Genomic DNA, 21615 nt, shown 5'->3' on the forward strand with positions numbered 1-21615 from the left:
AAGAGAAAGGCAACTAGTAACTTATAAGGGAGCTCCCATAAGATTGTCAGCTGATTTCTCAACAGAAACTTTGCAGGCCAGAGGGGATTGGCAGGACGTACTCAAAGCGATGAAAAGAAGGACCTACAACCAAGACTACTCTACCCAGCAAAGCTATCATTTAAAATCAAAGGACAGATAAAGAGCTTCCCAGACAAGAAAAAGCTAAAGGAGTTCCTCACCACCAAACCAGTATTATAAGGAATGTTAGGGGGACTTCTTTAAGACAGGGGTGTAAAAAAAAGATCAAAATTATAAATAATAAAATGGCAATAACTGCATATCTATCAACAATTACCTTCAATGTAAATGGATTAATAGACATCAAAAGACATAGGAGGGCCAAATGGGTAAGAAAACAAGACCCTTACATAGGCTGCCTACAAGAGAATCACTTCAGATTGAAACACAGAAAGTAAAGAGATGGAAAAAAGATATTTCATGAAAATGGAAACAAACAAACAAAAAAGCTGGGGTAGTCATACTTATACCAGACAAAATAGACTTCAAGACAAAAACTATAACAAGAGACAAATAAAGACCCAGTAATCGCACTTCTGGGTATTTATCCAAAGAAACCCAAACGCTACTTCGAGGGGACATGTGCAGCCATATGTTCATTGCAGCATAGTTTACAATGGCCAAGATGTGGAGGCAGCCTGGTGTCTGTCGATGAAAGAACAGGTAAAGAGGAGGTGGTACATATATACAGTGGAATATTGCTCAGCCATGGAAGGGAATGGGTTCCAGTTCTCTATGGTGGCATGGCTAGACCTGGAGGGTATTGTGCTGACTGGAGTATGTCAGACAGACGCAATGTGATTTCACTTATATGTGGAACCTAAAGAACAAAATAAACAAACAAACAAAACAGAAACAAACTCATAATACATTTTGATGGTTGCCAGATTGGAGGGGGATTGGGGTGTGGGTGAAAAAAGGGGAGGGGATTAAGAAGTACAAATTGGTTGTTACACAGTAATCATGGGGATGTCAGGTACAGCACAAGGAATATAGTCAATAATATTGTAATAACTATGTATGGTGTCAGATGGGTACTAGATTTGTTGGGGTGATAGGTGGGGAGCATGGGGGGGCAGGATGATAAAGATGAAGGGGTTAAGAAGTACAAACTGGTAGTTACAAAATAGTCATGGAGATGTAGGGTACAGCATAGGAAATGTAGTCAATATGGGAATAACTATGTATAGTGCCAGGTGGGTACTAGACTAGCCAGGGGATCACTTCTTAAATTATATAAATGTCTAACCACTATGCTGTACCCCTGAAATTAACATAAAATAATATTGAATGTCAACTGTAATTGAAAAATTAAAAAGGGGGGGGAAGTTAAGGGCAATAAGTGATCCAAATTTCCAGGTGAAAAACAAGTCATGGGGATGTAACGTACAGCATGGGGAATATAGTCAATAATAGTGTGGTGGCACAGTGTGGTGTCAGATGGTTGCTGGACATGGTGATCACTTCTTTAGGTCTATAAATGTTGAACAATTATGGTGTGTCCCTGAAGTTCATATAATATTGTATGTTAGCTATATTTTTAATAAAAAGTTTTTAAAAACCCTCAGTATTGTGAATGATCTGAGAAACCTAAGAAGAGGTGAGCTGCAGAGTGGGATGGGGAGGCAGGATGAGGATTCCAGGCCCGAGAGGGGCTGGCACCAAGGGCACGCCCAACCCAAAGCTGCACAGGCTGTGAGAGCTGGCAGGGATCTTCATTTTACAAAAGGGCTCAGAGGGGGATGGTGAGTTATCTGAGGTCACACAGGGAGTCAAGGAAGAACCAGCACTAGAAGCCACAGGGCCTCTGTCCTCTGGGACATACACACGCACTCCCCTTCCAAGAGAATGGACTGAGGGAGGCCCAGGGAGAGACAATGGTAGACCCACGGATGCAACTGAGGGAGGAGGACATGGACAGGAAGAGGACCCTACCCCACCCACCACAGGAAACCGAAGAAGCTTCAGCAGTCGGGAGAACCTGTACATGGTGACTCAGGCTGTGGAGACACTAAAGGAAGCCACCCTGGAGAAGGGGGGCAAGACTGGATGGGACATGCCGTTCCCCTCCTCACTGCTGGAGGGTCGAAGTTGGGAATCTCCCAGATGTTTTCTCTGCCCCATCCCCATACATAACATGCTTGCCCCCACTCCTTCCCTCCCACAGTCCTGGAATCTCTCCTGCATCCTTGCCTGTCATTAGGGCATCCTAATGTACCTCTCTCATCCATACCTGCCTCTCATCCAGTTCCCCTAATAATGGGGTTTTCATCTTTTATAATACCATTCGTTTCTAAGGACTTTTCCATCTATTGTCTCACACGTGTCCTGTGAGGTAGGCTAAATTGCTATTACAATTCCCACTTCACAGTGTTTAGGAAACTACCTGGGAAAAGTCCAGTGGTTCACCAGCTACTTGGTGGTGAATCTGTGAGCAAAACCCAGGTGCTTTCCTCTTGAAGCTCCAACCGCTGCCAGAGTTTTCCCATCCTCTGCCAAGTTCCCCTCTCTTCATTTCTCTCCAAACCCCCACCCCCTAAACCACCTGTCTCTTTCCCCAGGGCTCTCTCAGTTCCAACACCTCCATCAACCTGCCTCAAGCCATCATCACTGGAGAGAATAGCTAAGGGCGCTGGGTGGAATATGAGGGAGAGGAGGGGAGGCAGACAGCCCAGGGTCCATCCCATGCCTCCCAGCCTTTGGAGTCAAGTTGAAATCTGGGAGGTGGGGGATTTCCATTCCTCTTTAGGGTCTGCCCCCATAACCAGCTGGTGACCTCAACCCCTTCCTGGACCCCTCCCAACCCCTTCTGTGTGGCTCCCTAATGTGTGCACCTCCCATCACTCCTCCCACTCCCAGAGGCCACATTATGTGGTAGGGGAACCAACCAGGGAAGGCAAGGAGTTGGGTGTCAGTGACAGCCAGTGCCCCATTTTTGGCCCCCACAGAAATCCTCCCATTCAAGGAGCAGAAGCTGAAAATGTTTCCTTCCAAAGGTGAAAGAAGCTGAAGGACTCTTGTCCTCTTCCCCACCCCATAATGTGATGGGGCGGCGAAAGGGTGGAAAAAGTCTATGAAGGCAAGAGGGACACAAAGACACAAAAGAAAGAAACATGTCAAGTGAGGAACTCAAGCCGAGTCCCTTCTCCAAATCTAGGTGTGATGACAGGTGGGCTGCAGAGGAGTCCCTCAGACTTTGGCAGGACATGGTGATGTATGGGATCCCAGCCACGGATTTCTTGGGTGTCCTCTCCCTGCCACCAGCCTCCCCATGCAAGTCTGGTGCTCGGTCTCTCCATTTGCTATGGTGACAGACGTGTCCCTTTCCCCTCTGCAGTATCCTCAATGCCTTTTGGAAAATACTGTAAGTTGAGCTCCCAGGGCATCCCACACCAGATTCTGTCCTGATCATCTTTCCCTAGGAAAGGATACTTGAGGGAGGTCACAGGACGGCAAGCCCCAGAAGGGGGCCCCTGTACCTGTGGTAAGGGACTCGCTGGGTGAAGTCATGTGAAAACAGGCGGAGTGAGTTAAATCCTGGTCACCACTGTCCTGTACCCAAAGCTCAGTCAGGGCCTGAGCTGGCCCCCGGGAGCCCACGCAGTTTGGGGCGCTGCAGGCTGAAGCGGAGGAGCTGCTGGCGCTGAAGGGCCTGACCCCAGAACAGCCGACCTCCCAGCTAAGAGAAGGACTGGCGCAGCCGCGTCAGACGCGGATGCTGCTGAAGTTGGAGGACACAGTGGGGCGGGGCGTGGGGCGGGGGCATGGCGGGGGGCAGGATTGCGGGTGGCCCGGGACTGAGTGAGGAGATCTGGAGAAGGTTGGAGTGTTGACTGCTGGACTGCGGGGGCTAGAGGCGGGGCTTAAGACGACTGGGGGCGGGGCGAGGTCGCCTGGGGCGAAGTTGGGGAACTTGGGGGCCGTGCCAAAGTAGTGAGGGCCAGACTGTAAGAGCCGGCGACAGTGGTGGCACGACTTAGGGTGCCAGAGGCGGGGCTTAAGACGGCTAGGGGAGGGGTTGGGTCATCTTGGGGCCGAGTGTGGCTGGATGGGGCGTGACCTGCCTCCTCCAGTAAGATCTCAGCCCACGCGTCCACTCAAGGGAGGCTTATTTAGGCTGTTGGAGAGACTGGACCCCTGCCCTGAGGGAGTCCCCACTCTGAGCGGGGAGACCCGCTCCGTCACCCTCAGGGAGCTCCTTGTCTCTCTAACTGGATTACTCCTATCTCTGTCAAGTGGATCTTAGTGAGCCAGTGGTTCAGCGAATCCTTGGTGCCCAGCCAGGGACACAGCCCTCGAATGACAGCAAGAAACTTTTAGCAAATTCAACCAGCTGGCTACATTCTCTACCTGCTGGCGGGTCTCCATGGTGAGAGCCCAGAGTGGGGATGGGGTCAGTCCCTACTGGGCCTGATAGGCCTACTGTGTTAGGCCCAGTGGTACCAACCAGGACCCGCAACATAATCTCTGGGTTCCAGTACAAAGGAAAATACAGGGCCGCTTGCTAAACAATTATTAAGAATTATTATTCACGATAGCAACAGCAGAGCATTAAACCAAGTATGGCACCATGAGCAACACGACAGGTCGCACGCCCAGGAAGCCAGCTCGGATATCAAACCACAGGCAAAGTGAATCAGAATCCAAATCCTATTGTCCCCTTCTCTGAGGAAAAAGCAAAAGATGCGCACCCACCTACTCCCATCTTTATTTCCCAAAAATGGAATATATCTTTCCAGGAATCTTCTCTCATCCTCTCGTAGAAGGGAAATAGTGAATCTGCTGTCCCCCAACACACACACATGCATATACACAAGTTAGCCCCAGCTCGCAGAGCTGCCTTACTAAAGGAAGAGACAGTATGCCCTTGTCCCTCCCTGTATCTTCTTTTCCTACCCTCTGCAGAGCTGAGTGAGGAGCAACAGCAATTGCTGGCCATGTCCATGGAGAAAGGGTTCTTTCCCTGAGTTGCAGGATAGGTGTGAGGAAAGACAAGTAGGGTAACATTATGTTTGACCACTAGAGGGGATGCAGGAGCTCATTCAGGTCTAGCTCCTGGCTCAGGAATGAACACTGGCCCAGAGAGCACTTCTCCAGGGCCACACAGCAGGTTCCCAACAGAGCTCTCTACAGAACTCAGGTCTCCAGATTCTTAATCCGTGCCCATTCCTGCTTGACTCTAGCACTCATGGGCAGAGGGGTCAAGGATGGGGGCTGAAATTTAAATTTTTACTGGAGACCACCTCTGAAGTTGGTGGCTGCCCCAAAGCAAAGCATCCTACGATGTTTATTCTCTACTGTGCAGATGGAGAGCATGCCTTCAAGAGGGAGGCAGTGCTCTTCTGTCTTCCCTTCAAGCTGGGCAGAGGCTTCTGAGTGAGAAACTGAAGGTGATCCAGGCCCTGGTGACTCTGCAGCCTTGACATACAAGGGGATGGACCCCTCTGTATGTGGGAGTCCAATGCCTGTGACCACTTTGTGCCCTATGCCGCCCTCTCCTTCTTTCAGGGGCTGGCCAACAACACCTGGCTGTCCCCAATCAGGGCTAAGGAAAGCAGAGTGGGGCATGGCACAGCCTGAGGAAGCTGATGAAATGGAGAGACACTTCAGTTCCATGTGTTCTTGGAGGCAGAGCTTCAAAGGCTCCATCTGGGATTCCATCTCTTTAAGAAGGATCTGGGGGCTTTGTCCTATCAGGAGAGCCTGGCAGTCATAATTGAGGAGCAAAGCCATGACGTAGACAGGAGCTCCAACACCTGCTCCAGCTGTGTCTTCAGCCTGAGGCATAGAGGAATTGTCAATGGAGGGCTGGGGGCAGCGAGGCCTGACATCTTCAAGTCTGACGCTGTTTGACGTGCCTCAGGCTGAACAATTACTTTCAGCACTTCAGTTCTTCAGCACAACTTCAAGTTGAATACGTGTCACAAGATGTTGAACAGTGCCTGCTCAGCCCGGAGTCTGGAGATGTCTGGGGCTCCAAAGTTAATTTGGGAAGAAACCTCAGTTTTTCAGGGGATAAGAAAGGAGTCTAGGGATTTTCCTTTGTTCAGAAAAGAAGTATAGTTCACTTGTGGAAGTATAGCTCACAGTCTGCAATCTGCACCCCAAACTTCCAATTTCCCAGGGGAGATATAAAAACTCAACACCCTTGGGGTGTGTTCTTCCTGCCCTTTCACCGTCACACCCACATTCCAGCCTGTCTTCCTCCTTAACTATCCCTCTTCCTTTCATGCAGAGAAGGTTTGGAAGTACGCGTTATGTCTGTACATGGGGTCACTTCCCCCAAATGCTCCAGCCATCCCACACCCTACAAGTGGGCTCCATATCCTACAAGCATGTTACTGAACCCTGTCCCTGACCTCGTGAATCCCAAGTGCCAGCTTCTTCCCGTTCTTGCCAGGATCAGTGCGTTCCACCCTTCGGAACTCCAGTAGCCTACTCTTCTCTCTTTCCTCTTTGGCCCCTTCCTGAGGAGAAAATCAACAATAATAAAAAGGAAAACGGGTAAGGAAATAATGTTCTGTCCCAATGTCTGTGTCTGTTTGCAATGCCTGAAGAGCATTGTGGGTCAGAGAGACATTCAGGTTCCCAGAGAACAAGTGGGTGGCTGGGGCTTCCTCCCCTAAGTCAATTCTGTTTCCTGATGCCCATCGAGCAACCAAGCACAAATCACAATCTTGGAGCGCACCTCCGGGGTGATTATCGCCCATCACCTCCTTTGATTGACCACCAGAGGGAGATAGAGAGCAAAGCCTGCCGCCTGCATCAGCACCATTCGCCACCTAGCCTCAGGTTTCAGGACTTTCAATGGACCTGAAGAGTTCTTACGTATCAAACTTAAATCTCTTCTAGTGCAATTTAAATTATGTCCCAGATTCCCCTGAACATAAACCAAGACTCTAAGGAGAAGGAGCGTCTGGACCCTAAAGGGGTTCTGTGGCCTTTCCCTAAGACTATGAGGGTGGGGAGTATGTGACAAAAAGTAGGGTTTCCTGGATGAGTGGCAGGAGCAGCACAGGAACAAGCCTGACACGGGTATTTTTATTCCAAAAACACAAGACCTTTAACCTGGCTGACCCCCTCAAGCCCTTATTTCTTCTCTGTCTTGAACCCTCGAAGCCTCCTGCTAGGAACACCATTAGGCGGTTTGGAGATAGTTCAATGTGGGGGAGGTGGGGTGGGGCAGGACAAAGAGACTGAGGACAGGTCTGGTAGAGTTCAGAGTTAATGAAGGAGGGCAAGAGAAACGAAAGGAGCAAGTTTTCTGGGTCAGAGGAAAGATGGACTTCCGGCCAGATGTATTTCTGGGGTCCTCAGAGCAGATACATGTGTGGCTTCTTGAAACCACGGTTCTCTAGATATTTGGAAGGTGAACTGGACTGGAAATCTTGGCGTGAAGCCAGTGGGTGGAGGGTGAACACCAGGAAAAAGCCTCCAAAAGTGGGACTGAGGCAATGGTGGGCTGATGAGAGAGTAGGGAGTGAGACCACCTACCCTGGAGCTAAGGGATGGGAGAGTACACGGCCCAGGACTAGATGCCGGATTGCAGTGATGTCACAGCAAGGTACTGATTCAGAGATACAGAGGGGAAGAGGCAGAAATCCGGGAAGAACCAGGAAAACTTACAGATGGGAAGGATATTACACAGAAACACATTCCACATATGTGGGTAGCACCTGGGAGGGGGACCAAATGACGGATGACAACCTTGTCATGTGCCCAAGCTCTCAGCTGTGCCTCTCCTAAGGAGGAGGAATGTTTGGTCGATGTAATGGTTCGGGCCATCGAACGAGAAAGTATTACAGAGCTGCAAAAGAAGGGCCTGGGGTGGGAAGGGAGGTGAGCAAAAAGATAGGGGGCTGGGACCAGAGACCCAGCAAGGGCAAGGTCTTGTTTTAAGACATAGGAGGAGCTGTCATATTGGGTGAGAATTTGGGGACAAAGGTGGAGTAATGAAGCTTGAGGGGAGTTTTATTGAATGTGGTGTAGTCTAATCTCCCCATTCACCACCAGCCCCTCAGAAAAACCTCCAGGACAGACCTAACTCCTCATGGCTTTCAAGATTGTATTCCATTTTCGATGGTGAAGCAGAGGTGAGAGTGTGAAGGCTCAGTTGTAGTCAGGTTGTACACGCATATGCACAGACACATGTCCCAACACTGGAGGACCCTGGCCTGTAAATGTCTTGAATTGTCATCTATAGACCTGACCATGTAGGCAAAGTCCCCTTTAAATTAACTTCCAGGCCAGGACTTAGGAGCAGGATCTGAGTGACTTATGGTGCGATGTCTGAATTCCCACGGTAGACATGCACTTTGGGTTTTCCACTAACTCCATATGCCTCTGCCCACATATATGTGTGTATGTGTATGTACAATGTTCCATGAGGAGCAGAGATGCTGAAACAACAAGAAACCATCTCTGCCTACACAAACTATGCTTCTAGCAGTGCCATAGATACGTAAATGCAGCTAAAACAGTGAGGTACTAATATACAGGCTGACAAGCAGAAAGACAAAGGGCAACTTTTTAGCTGCTCTGCTTTCTGCTGGACTATGCAGACACACAGGATTTCTTATGCCCTTATCATACCCCTGCGTCCTCATCATGAATCCTAGATGCTTCCTGACGACCATGATGATGACAGAACAGAGATGCCTTCCCTCCTCTCTCTCTCTCTCTCTCGCTCTCTCTCTCTCTTTCTCTCTCTCTCTCCAGCCCCTCTCCCAAAGGTGTCTTCCTTCCTCTCCTCTCAGCCCATCAAACCAAACTTCGGTCGCCACTTCTCTCTGGCCTTGACTCCCCAACCCACGCTGGCACCTGCCTGGCAGCTCTCCACCCCCTCAGGGCCTGGGGCAGGGCCCACATGGAACAGGTTGATGCTGTTCTCCCGGAAGTGGAGCAGGACAAGGGTGGGGTCACTGGGGCAGGCGGGGTCCCTAGAAGCCTACCTACATCCTTGCCTCCACAAAGGCATAAAGCGGCAGCCTGTCCTGGTAAGAGACAGTCACCCTCTCAACCTACACACCGAGTGAGCCCTGGGCCCTCACCCCAGACAGAGCTGCAGGACAGGACCTAGCACCGCTCCCTGGTAAGAGCTTGATGGCAGTGGAGAAGGCAGGGGGTGGGTCAAAAAGGGCCTAGGAGTCCCTACCTACCGCCCGGGTAGGTAGCCTGATTGGCCTTGGGTAGAGAATGGAGAAGTGGCCCTGTGAGTACCTCTGTGGTGAGGAGGAGACTGCAGTCGCCCAAGCCCTGCCCAGTGAATCTGGCTGGCCCCAGGGGGTTGTCCTGTCCCATCCGGGCTCTCCTAGTAAGGAGGGGAGCTTATGTGGCTAGCAGAACAGCCCCATACATCTGTGCTCACGCCTCCTGCTTCCCTGATTCTCTGAGGTGCCTACAGGGGAGGTGAGGCAGTTCCAGGCCAGCTGGTGTGCCCTCTTCCACCCACGAGGATAATCCGGCTATACTAGCTGGCCCCTCCAGCCAGAGCACCTGGACTTGAACTTCAAACGCAGAGACCCGAGACTCTGAACCTCAGACTTTTGCAGGCCTCACATTCTCCAGGGCCCTCTCACCCCAGCATATGACTCCCAGCGCCACATGCATTCATTCATCTGTTCATTCATTCTTTCTGCACACATTTGCCAAGCTCCAAGTCTGCGCCAGGCACTGTGCCTGGTGCTGATTCTACAGAGATGAATAAGGCCCATTTCCTGGCCTCTGGGCGGTCACAGTCGAGTAGGCAAGCGAGTCAGGTGAACAGATCATAACGCGAGGCAGCAGGTGTTTTAGAAGGGTAGGTACAAAGTGTTTGGGGGACACGGGGTGGAGTCACTTGCTGTCTGAAAGGATAAGAGAAGAAGTCACAGAGGAGGTGACTCGAATTGAGTCTTAAAGGATGAACCAGGGATTCTCTGGATTGGAAGCGGGGTATTGTAAGCAGAGGGGGAGCACAAGGAGGAGCAGTGAAATGCCTGAGCTACTGGGCAGGACCTGAGGGCAGTGAGTCCCCACCTCCAGCAGCCAGGAGGAGGGCAAAGGGGAAGTCGGGTCAAGGAAGTGACCCTCCCCCAAAAAAGGGCAACTGCCTTCCCAGGCCCTCCTGCTTCCCTCCCCTGGTGTCCCTGGGTTTGGGCTGGCACGGTTCTCTGGGAAGATGAGGTAGGCATAGCTGTGTGAGAAGAGCTTTACTCCCATTGCTAATGAAATGCTCTAGCCGGGCTCCAAGTCCGTGAAGAAAATGAGTGTGGAGTGAGAAAAGAGCCCTTGACAAAGAAAGAACAGGTCCGGCTTCTCTAGCCAGCCGTGCGGCTTCCGGCAAATTGTCTCAGATCTCGGGGCCTCGTTTCCTTATCATAAAATGGTTCTTTTCAGCTCTGACATTCCGAGAATCCGGGAATCCTTCAGGGTGCCCCACCCATCCACCCACCAAGAGCTGGATGAGCTCTCTCTGCAGGAGCCTTACCATGTCCTGGTCTCCCAACTGGTTACTCTCCTGTTTCCTTTCCCCCACAGAGACAATGACCATGTTTGAAAATGTCACCCGGGCTCTGACTAAACAGCTAAACCCTCGAGGGGACCTGACACCCCTTGAAAGCCTCATAGACTTCAAGCGCTTCCACCCCTTCTGCCTGGTGCTGAGGAAAAGGAAGAGCACGCTCTTCTGGGGCGCCCGGTACGTGCGCACAGACTACACCCTCCTGGATGTGCTCGAACCAGGCAGCTCACCTTCAGGTCAGCCTCGGGTGTGGGGTTGGGTCCTGCGGGATGGGGGCCTCGCACCAGCCTGCAACGGACGAGGACCCCGAAGCTCCCTCCGCCCAGAGGTGGTTAGGTGTCATGTAGCCCAGAGTTCTCCCGGAGGTGCAGGGAGAAGCACAGATGCCTCAGCCCAGCCTCTTTCCTCTTCTCCCTCCTGCAGATCCGACAGACTCTGGGAAATTTGCTTTTAAGAACATGCTGGATGCCCGAGTGGAGGGACAGGTGGATATGCCAAGGACAGTCAAGGTGACAGGGACTGCAGGGCTGTCTCGGAACAGCACCCTGGAGGTCCAGACGCTTAGTGTGGCTCCCAAGGCCCTGGAGACCTTGCACCAGGAGCGGTGAGACTGGGCAGGGCTGGGAGGCGACCAGGATGGGTGGAGTGGGCCCTGAGTTAAAGGTCACCACTGGGAGCTCGTGAAGATGACCCTTTTGACTTGTGGGCGCCTCTAGGCCTTTTCCTAACCTCTCCCCCCATCCTTCCACTACTCTGGTGTCACGTCCCCACTGTCACACACACGAGGATGCGTGTATTCACATTAACTGGCCGTGTGACTTTGCAAAAGTCATTTCTCTCGGGACCTCAGTTTTGTTTTCTGAAAAATGATGGGGTCAGATGAAAATCTCTAGGGTTTCTCCCGACCCTGTGACTATGGAATACACTAACAAGGGAAGGGGTCTTAACTGCTCCCCATTGTGACTTGAGCACAGCATTCTGCTCCCAGATAGGAAGCCTTCAGCCCTGTCACACACTGGGCAGCCCTGGGGAATGCTGCTCCAGCAGCACAAGGGGCGTGGTAGATGCCATGCCAATGCTGGGCACCTCAGATGTTTGGCTTGACAGGGGAACCGACTTTTAAGTAGTTAAGTAGTGGTTGGAAGGAGATGAGGGCTGCGGGTGCAGGAAGGAAGGCCTGGGGTGCTTGGAAGTCATCCAGTAAATATTCGTATACCCTCACTGAGTGCAAAGCACCCTACTAGGTGCTGGAGTGCACTAGAATATCTTGGTCCAAGAAACTTGTGATCTAGGAGTGTGAAGAAAATGTACAACAGTAACTAGAAGTGCTAAGTGCGCCAGGAGGGGTTTGTCTGAGTTTTGTGGCAAGTCCCGGGACTTCTGGCTAGGGAAATGAGGACAGACTTCACAGAGGAGGCAGCCCACAAGCTAGGCCTTGAAAGATGAGTAGAAATTGGACATGCAGGGCCGGAAGAAGGGCATTACTAAAGCACACAGGTGAGAAATCCCAAAACCTATAGGAACTATGAATAGCCGGCTTGGCAGGAGCAGAAAAGGTCTGAGTGGAACAAGTGGGGAATGTAGGGTGGGCCCAGATCATGGGGGACCCAGGCGCTCCGGTCAAGGAGATGCAACTATTCCGTAGCACCAGGGAGACCCTGACCATGCTCTGATGTGTGGCATGATTTCTGGTCAGATGGAGAGCGAGGGACGGAGGTTCTAAGCCGGCAGACCGGGCGAGACACTGTCCCACGTCCCTCAGAGACATAAAATGAGGAGCTGAGTTGGAGACAGCAGTCAGAATGAAAAGGGAGGAGTGGGTGCCAGGCCTCTGGAAGGGCAGAACGAACTGGACTTGGCAGCTAATTACAGGGTGAAGGAGTGGGTTTTGTCAAAGATGAAGCTGATATGTGACAACAGGGATGGACCTAGAGGGTATTATGCTAAGTGAAATAAGGCAGACAGAGAGAGACAAATACTATATGATTGCACTCATCTGTGAATTCTAAAGAACAAAATAAACAAACAGAAACAGACTCATAGATACAGAGAGTAAACTGATGGTTCCTAGATGGGAGGGAGTTAGGAGGCTGGATGAAAAAGGTGAAGGGATTAGGAAGTACAAATTGGTACCATGTTTCCCCGAAAATAAGACCTAGCCGGGTAATCAGCTCTCATGCGTCTTTTGGAGCAAAAATTAATATAAGGCTTGGTCTTATTTGACTATAATGTAAGACCAGATCTTATATAATATAAGCAAGAGAGAGGATAAGAGATGGAGACAAAAGACTCCAGAAGAGATGAACAAGGCTAAGAAATGGAGGAAAGGGAGGAGAATCCACCCTGGAGCCAAGGGAAAATGGAGAAAGCAGCAACTACAAGGCCCTGTTCTGGGCCAGGTGCTACGTCTCTCTCTCAACACCCTGGCGGTAGGTTTATCATCCTCATGTTATAGATGAGGCCCTAAGTCTGAGAGAAGCTGCCCTGCCATGAAGCGGAGATCTGGGTTTCTCCAGAGTCCTCACTCTTTCCCACCGTGTCTAGCTCCTGGGAACGACAGAGAAAAGAGAAGGCCCTGGCCCAGGCGGGAGAAGCTCTGGATTATTCCCTTATGTTTCTCCTGCCCAGGAAGCTGGCAGCAGAGCATCCGTTCCTGAAGGAGATGCATGCTCGAGGAGAGAACCTATATGTGGTGATGGAGGTGGTGGAGACCGTGCACGAGGTCACTCTGGAGAGAGCCGGCAAGGCAGAGGGTGGCTTCTCCCTCCCGTTCTTTGCACCGTTGGGGCTACAGGTTTGGTTCGAACACACATACACAGAGACACACATTCAGCCTCTCCTCAGAGGCGGCATGAACTTTGCCCCATCAGTGCCCAGCCAGGATGCTGTAAAAAATCCCACACTTTAGCCCTGCTCTTCAAGACTCAGGCCCCAGCTAGCCAGACACAAATCCTCTCTCTGGTCCATGGTGCCCAGTGCCCCAGGGAACTTGCAGGCAAGGGAAACTCATAGTCGTGCGGTTTTCCTCATGGTGCTCCCAATCTACAGGAGAGACATCCTTGTTCTTAGAAAGTTCTGTCTCATGGAGGAGACACATAGGTTAAAGCCCACAAAACACGGGCTTGGCAAATTCAATATAAATAAGTAATGCTCTACATACCTATCAATTTATATAAATATTCAAGGGATGAGTTGGAACTAGGAGGAGGGGTTAGTCATGGAAGGCTTCTTAAAAGAGGTGAGCATGGGACGGATAGCAAAGAGGAAGAAGGAACCAGGACCTCGGTGGAAGCTCTGAGGTGGGATGGCAGGTAATGGAGCAGGTCTGCCCAGTTCCTTCATGTGTCTGATCCAGGAAGAGAGATACAGATGGTCAGAGGGATGATCAGCGGAAATGGGCAGAAGAGCTTTGAAACTGACTCCATGGAGTCTGGACCAGGTGCAAAGGCGATAAGGGACACCACTGAAGGGTTCCCAACTTCTGGTCTCCCCAGAGGTTCTCAGGCCTGACCCTCCCCTTGCACCCCCACCCCCACTCCCAATGTCTCATTCTTGGGATCTCTGCAGAGTCACAAATCCTCCCTGTCTAATCCTAGGGATCCATAAACCACAAGGAGGCTATCACCATCCCGAAAGGCTGCATCCTGGCCTTTCGAGTGAGACAGCTGATGGTCAAGGGCAAGAATGAGTGGGGTAAGCAGACACCGGCATGTTCTCCCTTCAGGACCAGAATTACCCGCACCAATACTAAGGCAACCTGGTCCCCTCTGTGGCGAGTGAAGGAGCATGTTTGAATTGTGGTCCAGCGGCCGGAGACAGAACAGCAGAGGCTGCTCTGCAGAGGGAGTGGAGGGACTCCTGAGGCTGAGCGTCTCCTGTGTGTCAGGCCTTGTTAGCTGGGGGGAGAGGAACGGAGAGAACAAACACAGCCTCTGCTTCCGAAAGTCTGTGGCCAATGGAGAAAACAGACACAGACACCCGTACTCGGACGCAAGAGAGAAAATAGTGCTATCATATGAAAGGATTTACAGAGGAAGAAAGGGTTACTACCAGCAATAAAGGAGGAGCTGCAGACTAGGGGCGGCATTTGAGGGCAGGGCCCTAGCCCTTCACAGAGCTGCTAGACTTGAGACTAGAGAAGGAAAGGTGGCGCCGCTGTTAAGAGTCCTGCTCTCCCCTCTCTTGCTCCTTACAGAAATTCCATACATCTACAATGACAACATGCAAACCTTCCCTCCCGGAGGTAAGTGAGATTGCTTCCTGGCTCCCCACATCTTCTGTCCTACCCCTGACATTATCTGCTAACTCCCTGTACCCTCTAAGAGCGCATACCATCCTTTCCCAAGGAGCCCCTGGTTTTGTTTCCCAAGTCCCTAAAAATATGTATCCTTTACTTTAGGAAAGACAGATAGAGGCATATAAATACCACCCAAGAGAGACAGAGAAACAGAAAGGCAGAGACCAAAAGGCACAGCTGGAAGCAGAAACAAGACTTGGAGACAGTGTGTGCCCAAACTGCGGGGGCCGCTGAGCTAACATAGTCCCCATGTGCTCACTGATAACGCTGCCTTGATAACCGCGCTAGATAAAAAGGCACACATAGGTTTTATGCTGACATGTGTGCCTTGTTTCTGTCTTCAGAAAAGCCAGAAGAGGAGAAGTTCATCTGTAAGTATTTCCTGTCATTTCACCGTGACTGTTTTGACTCAGAATGTTAAAAGTCCAATCTTTGTCTTCTCTTCTCCGTGGGACCGCCAGGGGACATGGCAGAGCAGATCTCAGCCAACAGGTGTCCCTGCAATGTGGCAGAAATTCCAATAGCTTAGGGAAACACAGTGAAGAGGGAGTCTCCGGACAAGATGGCCATGTGGTCTGATGCCACACACCTCTGTCCTTGAGGACCTTAGAAGCTATAACCTGTTACACACACGTGCAATGCCACCACCCAGCGCCTGGGGCAGGAGTCTCTGAGTCACAGTGTTGACAATTCAGTCCAGGTGCCCCTTTTCTCATTGCCTTAGCTTCTCTCCTGACCCATTCCTGCCTCTCACGAATGGGGCAAGAGTATCCTTAAGCTTATTGGGACATCCCAGGAGACAGGACCAATTTCTGAACCCCCATTAATGCTTCATGCCCTGGGTATGCTACTGTTTTAGAGGATTACATTCTTAACGTCCTTTGTTGTTGTTTTTCCCCCCTCAGTTATCAAGGCATCTGATATTGGTAAGGAATTTTGTGAGTTTCTCCCAAGACGTGGGCTTGGAGGCAGTGAGGGAAACACTGGGGTGGAGGGAAGGGAAGACACATGCTGAGTCCCAGGTCCTGGAGATTGGCACTGCTCCCAGGAGGCCACTCTCTCCAACGCAGGCTGGAAGTATTCCTAGGCCGCCAGGTCCCTAGAGGGTCAGGCTAAGGCTCAAGCCATCCTGATCTACCCACATCCTGGACACAGACCCACGGCTCTCTGGAGCAGTCTCATGCTGGCCTTCACTCAGTCGCCAGAGTTATTCTTCTTTGTCCACTAACTCGGGAGAAGGGCATACAGACCTTCCTTCTCAACTTTTAGCCGTAGTCTTGGCGAAAGGGAAGTCAACCATCTGCTGACCCAGGATGGGGCCTGGGAGCTCAGGGAGAATGGACTGCTGGCTGAGATGACACTGGGGGTGGCGCACCTCCTCACTCCTAACCTCCCCTGCACACGCACACACGCACGCACGCACGAACCGCTCAAGTCAGAGCTGATGGATAACTTCATCACTGTGTCCCTGGGTCAAGAAAACAAGAAAGGCCTCGCTCAAGCTGGGAGCAGAGCATGAGACCTGAGAAAGGCTGCATGAGGGAGCCTTCAGGGAGAATGCCGACTGAATGGGGAGGGTGCCAGGTGGAGGGCGGTTTGTTTGCCACATTAACTGTCCCCATAGGGGAGGTGCACAATGACTTCAGGACACTGAAAGAAGAGATTCAAAGAGAGACCCAAGAAGTGGAGAAGCTGAGCCGTGTGGGGCAAAGCTCCCTGCTCACCTCCCTCAGCAAACTCCTAGGGAAGAAAAAGGAGCTAGAAGACCTGGAGCTCTCGGTGAGGTCCCAGTGGAAGTAGGGGGAGAATGGGAGAAGGAAGGTTCTGGGTGGAGGCGGGTGTGGGCCTTACAGCTGGTTGGGTGATCCGACACTGGCAGGCGGTGGTCTGTGGCCAGGGGAACTGACGGCAGATGCCTTCCCCAAGGCTGGCCAGGTGTTCTCCAGGCTGCCCGGCCACCGCTACCCCCTCATCCCTGCGGAGACTCCCCCAAGGGACATGCTCTCTCCTGAGGGACAGAGGGAGGTAGCAGGCCAGCAGGACCCTCTCTTGGAAGGGGGCTGGAAGCTTTCCCTTCCCGAGTCCAAGGCTCAGGGACCAAGGAATGCAGGAATCCAGTATTTTCAGGACTTGATGTGTTGAAAAAGAAATGAGGAAATGGGAGAAAGTTAACACGTGTCAAGGGATGGTTATGTGTCAGACACCACGCTGGGCCCCCTACCTGTGTCATCTTAAATAGTCACCCGCCTTTCCCCACAGCTCGAAGGGGCTCTAGACAAAGGACATGAAGTGACACTGGAGGCACTCCCCAAAGATGTCCTATTATCAAAGGAGGCTATGGGTGCCATTCTCTATTTCCTTGGAGCCCTGACAGGTAAGTAGGGAGTATTCATTTATATACCAGTGACAGGAATGAATCACTGAATGAATGAATGAAAGAATGAATGCCAGGCAAATTATACCACAGTTAAGTAGTTTATATCTACATTATAAAAAATTGGTTTCATTCCTTAGGATGCACCGGTCACACTGGATAGTCTGAGAAGATGGACTAGTCTTGCTATAGAAGTTGAGATGTAACCCTAGTTTTATCAGCCACACATTGAAAACTTCAACATATAGCTAAGCTCAGCACTTTCGTATCGATATTTGTTAGCTTTCATTTCAGAGGGTGACATCTTCTGATCTTACCCCTGAATTCTTTTCTTCCTTCTACATGAAACATTCCCCCACACAGAAGAACTCTCTGGTCCTTCAAGTATAAACTGAGATGTTTTCTTTCCCTTAAGAAGCTTGCCCTCAAACACCAAGACCAAAGTAGACCCCTCAGCCATGGCTCCCTTAATACCCTGTATTGTATTTGCACGTTCCTTTTTCTCCTCCACTAGACTGCAAGTTCCTTGAGCGAAGGGAGTACGATTTTTACCTAACACACCTAGCAAAGATGCCTGGTACAGAGCAAGCATTCAACCACGATTGCAAATGTATGAATTCATTAATGCTGCAAGTCTGGAAGTGTACCCATTTGGAATCTGTAGTCCCCTTGCACCAACAACACACATCTCTTTCTCTGCTTTTTTTCTCCAGAGTTAAATGAAGCCCAACAGAAGCTGCTGGTAAAATCCATGGAGAAAAAGATCCTACCTGTGCAACTAAAGCTTGTGAGAAAAATAACGGCGCATACCCGGGAGAGTTTGGAAGGGAGTCAGCTAGAACCAGTGGAAAGATAGAAATTTAGATTAAGGATAGGACTAGCCTAGAGGTCCTCTGTTTTATCCCAGAAGCTCACGCCCACTTCTTGTTTCTCTCCATGTTTCTTCCTTTTCGCTATTTCACAACTCGAGATAGAAGAGTAAATTTCTGGGCAATTATCTGGGTTTTTCAGCATGATATTGGGAGAAGAGACAGAAAACTCTGGCTTTGCTTATTTCTAGTCAAGTGATGTGAGCAAATCTTTTAATGTTTCTGCGTCTGCCTCAATTCACTCCTTTATAAAATGGGGCTAAAAATAAACATGCTGCCCACTGCACACGTTATTATAGGCTTAGATGGGGTTGTGATGAAAGGAGTTATAAAAGAGAAAGGTAGCCATATTTATGGGTTTTATGAGTTAGGACAAAGGAGGAGAGGTTTCCAGTTCTTTCTTTTCATGCTATTTTGGTTCCTTCCAGGTGGAGAGCACAATGGAACAGAATTTTCTACAGGATAAAGAGGGTGTTTTCCCCCTGCAACCTGACCTGCTCTCCTCTCTTGGGGAAGAGGACCTGATCCTTACTGAGGCCCTAGTGGGGCTGAGTGGCTTGGAAGTGCAGAGATCAGGCCCCCAGTACACGTGGGACCCAGATACCCTTCCCCACCTCTGTGCCCTTTATGCTGGCCTCTCCTTCCTGCAGTTGCTGACCAAGGATTCCTAACTTGCCTTTTCCATCAGCCTCCTGCTTCCCTAATAACTTCCCTACCTCATTATGCTGTGTCCTTAACATCCCAGGGCATTTCAGAGCCACCAGGCTGAGGATGATGGAAACCCTAGCTGATCCTCCAAGACCAATTTCTACTGGTGCCTCTGTATCTCCCACCACCCCCTAAGCCTATATGCTGATGCTTCAATCCTCTGAAAGTAGAAATACTCAAACTTTGAAAACTCAAACTTTTAAAACTATGAAGCATTTCAACAAAACCAAAATCAATTAATTTCCTGTCCCAATACCTCCTGTTCATGCTTCCAAAAATCAAGCTTTACTGGAATTAATGGAAAATATTATTTCACTTTTGATGAAATGTCTTTTTGTGTTTTTCTTTAAAGAATCTATCATAAGGTAATTCTTAAGTTGTGCCAGAAAAGAAAAGAGACATTATCATACTACATATAGATCTATAAACATGAATATTATTATACTGTCCTCAGGCCAGCACCTGGGGTGGGAGCTGGAACATGCTCAGAGAACTGGGGCTGTAGAATGTGGACTCTAGATTCTAAAGTGAAAAGATCATCACAGCAGCTTGTCTTTCAAGAGGAGCCTTTGGGGTCCTCTGGACTTGGGGTGAGCGAGTAGAGATACATGGTACAAGCCCAAAACAAGAGTAAGACAACTTTCAAGTTTACTGAATAGAAGATGCAAATAGGTCTTTAAAAAATGGTACCCCAAAATAAGACTGACCCAAAACTTTTGAAAACAAATTGTGATGTTATCCTCTGATTTCACCTTTCCCTTTTCTGCCCTCAATTCAGGTTGGTTGTGGGAGGAAGTGATGTGTGTAGGCTTGGCATATGGTCCTGCTAATAGGGATATTGCAATCTCATAAAACGTCTAAGTTTATACCATCCTCCTCTGTCCAAAGCTGGGTTTTAACATCTTTCACCAATCTCTTTTAAAATAGCTTTATGGATGGAATAATTTCTCCAAGGTTTTTGGTCCCAGAAGTCAGACTCGCCCCCTTCGTAGCCACCCCCTGCCTCGGTTAGTAGTTTCCGCACACACCAAGAATTCATGACCAATTGCCAAAGGCCTTGTGTTAAGCCATCCTCCCTCATTCTGGGGCATCTCCTAAGGCCTCACTCTATTGCTCAAGGACATATTAGCTAGTTACTTGCTGACGTGATTGCTTTTCTTTTATGATGTAAACGTATTAAAGAGGTGAGCTAACACCCTAACTATCCAGAAGGGTCACTTCATAAGGATGAACAACAAAGCTCATCTGTTTTCTTCCTTTACCATTGTCGCCCACCTTCAGCCTCAATTACAGATACCACATTATGAAAAGGCTTTAATGAGTTTATCCCAGTGATGATTCAAAAGTCCTGTTATCCCAGCCCTAAGGGGAAGGGAGATAATTAGGGAGAATGGGTCAAGGCATGTTCCCTAAAACTGGAGCACACATTTTTCCATTGAGCAAGAGGCTGCTTCATGCAAGGAGCTATTTGGTGCAACAGTATGAAAAGGGCAATACAAAGAATTTCCTTTCTATACATAAATATAAAGGGGAATATAGTCAAAATATATTCTATGCCCTCTGGGACCTTACAACAGAGCTAGACTGTCTTTGGTGGGCCTGAGCTAGTCTAAAACTCAGGACTTCCACTTGTGCAAGAGAGAAAAGTTCCAAGAGGCAAGTTTTTGTTTTTTCTTTAAAAACAGGAACATGGGGTGGCCGCTTAGCTCAGTTGGTTAGAGTGTGGTGTTGATAATACCAAGGTTGCCAGTTCATTCCAGACATGGGCCCCTGTGAGCTGAGCCCTCCTTTAAATAAATAAATAAATAAGTAAGTAAATAAATAAGTAAATAAATAAATAAATTGGAACACGTATCCTCCTGAAGCATCACTGGAGTATTCCTTTGTAAAATAAGTGGACAAGATTTCTGAGGATTTCTGGTCTAATTTCCTGCCCCTGGGGGATTCTCAGGCTCTCCTTAGGTACACTACTATTCTGTTCCCCATTTCACTATAATGTCTGTCTGGATGCATACCGGCGCCCCAACGGACTCCCTGGAGCTTCTGCCAATAGGGACTTCCACCCTCCTTCCTCCGGTCTCAACAATACGCTGCAACCCAGAGCACAAGTTTCCAGCAGACTGCATTCTAGAGCTTTTCTTTACTACCCCACTCCCGAATGCGTTAGCTCTAGGCCGTACATAGAGCGGACCCCTAAATTTTGCTAAAGTGATTGTACACAAATGTACTCTGCCCCTATCCACGCTCCCAGGCTGCAGAGCTTTGATGCCTTATGTTCAGCTGTAGCTAAAATCTGCCAAGGAAGTCCGATTCCCATGGTATTCTTCCTACTCTCCAGTTTGGTTTTATTTTAAGTCAAACAGCCTCTTTAGCTCCACATCCCTCTTTCCCAACTTCTTGAATTCCCTCGCGCCGGATGCACTGGGCCGCTGGCTGTTCAGGGCGAGACTCGCAGATGTCGAAGGCGACCCCAGCCGGTGGCGGGGCAAATTGACCGAGTTTGGACGAGAACCCCGCGCGGCCACTCGAGACATCACGCCCTGCGTCCTGGGAGGCCTTACCTACTCCACGCTGGTTGGGGTGGGTGCTCTAAGAGCCCGATGTAACCCAGATTGGAGCCTGAAGGGACCTCTCGTGGACATGCCCAAAAATGCACTCCGGAGGTCAAAAAAAAAGAAAAAGAAAGAAAGAAAACACACTTAAGTACTCCAAAGACAGCCCCACAAACTCACACAGGCTCCTCCCCGCTCCTTCCTCGAAGATCCACCCCCATCCTGCACCTCGACTGTTGATTTCTTTCCCCTTT

At 49.9% G+C, this 21615-nt stretch overlaps 2 protein-coding genes across 3 annotated transcripts in view; one reads left to right on the forward strand and one right to left on the reverse strand.

The window, feature by feature from the left end:
* Positions 1-21460, reverse strand: part of ORMDL3 (ORMDL sphingolipid biosynthesis regulator 3) — a 44338-nt gene extending 22878 nt beyond the window's left edge. The window contains exon 1 of the mRNA XM_081028865.1: positions 21371-21460. The gene's annotated coding sequence lies outside the window, so the exon portion shown is untranslated. The remainder of the gene's footprint in view (positions 1-21370) is intronic.
* GSDMA (gasdermin A) lies at positions 10581-19133 on the forward strand (the record flags this gene model as incomplete). 2 transcript variants are annotated; one of them, XM_081028867.1, is made up of 11 exons in its annotated part: positions 10581-10797; positions 10985-11165; positions 13190-13355; positions 14158-14254; positions 14757-14804; positions 15203-15229; positions 15764-15784; positions 16483-16637; positions 17118-17232; positions 17946-18019; positions 18530-19133. In XM_081028867.1, 11 exons carry the CDS (start codon positions 10584-10586, stop codon positions 18770-18772), a joined length of 1341 nt encoding a protein of 446 aa, XP_080884993.1. In that variant the 3' UTR covers positions 18773-19133. The 2 variants fall into 2 exon arrangements, with proteins under 2 accessions (XP_080884993.1, XP_080884992.1); XM_081028866.1 differs by lacking the exons at positions 15203-15229; positions 15764-15784 and having other exon boundaries at positions 10584-10797; positions 16435-16637.
* Positions 21461-21615: the final 155 nt, after the last annotated feature.

The sequence above is a fragment of the Rhinolophus hipposideros genome, assembly GCF_964194185.1.
Source record: "Rhinolophus hipposideros genome assembly, chromosome: 20".
Taxonomy (NCBI): Eukaryota; Metazoa; Chordata; class Mammalia; order Chiroptera; family Rhinolophidae; genus Rhinolophus; species Rhinolophus hipposideros.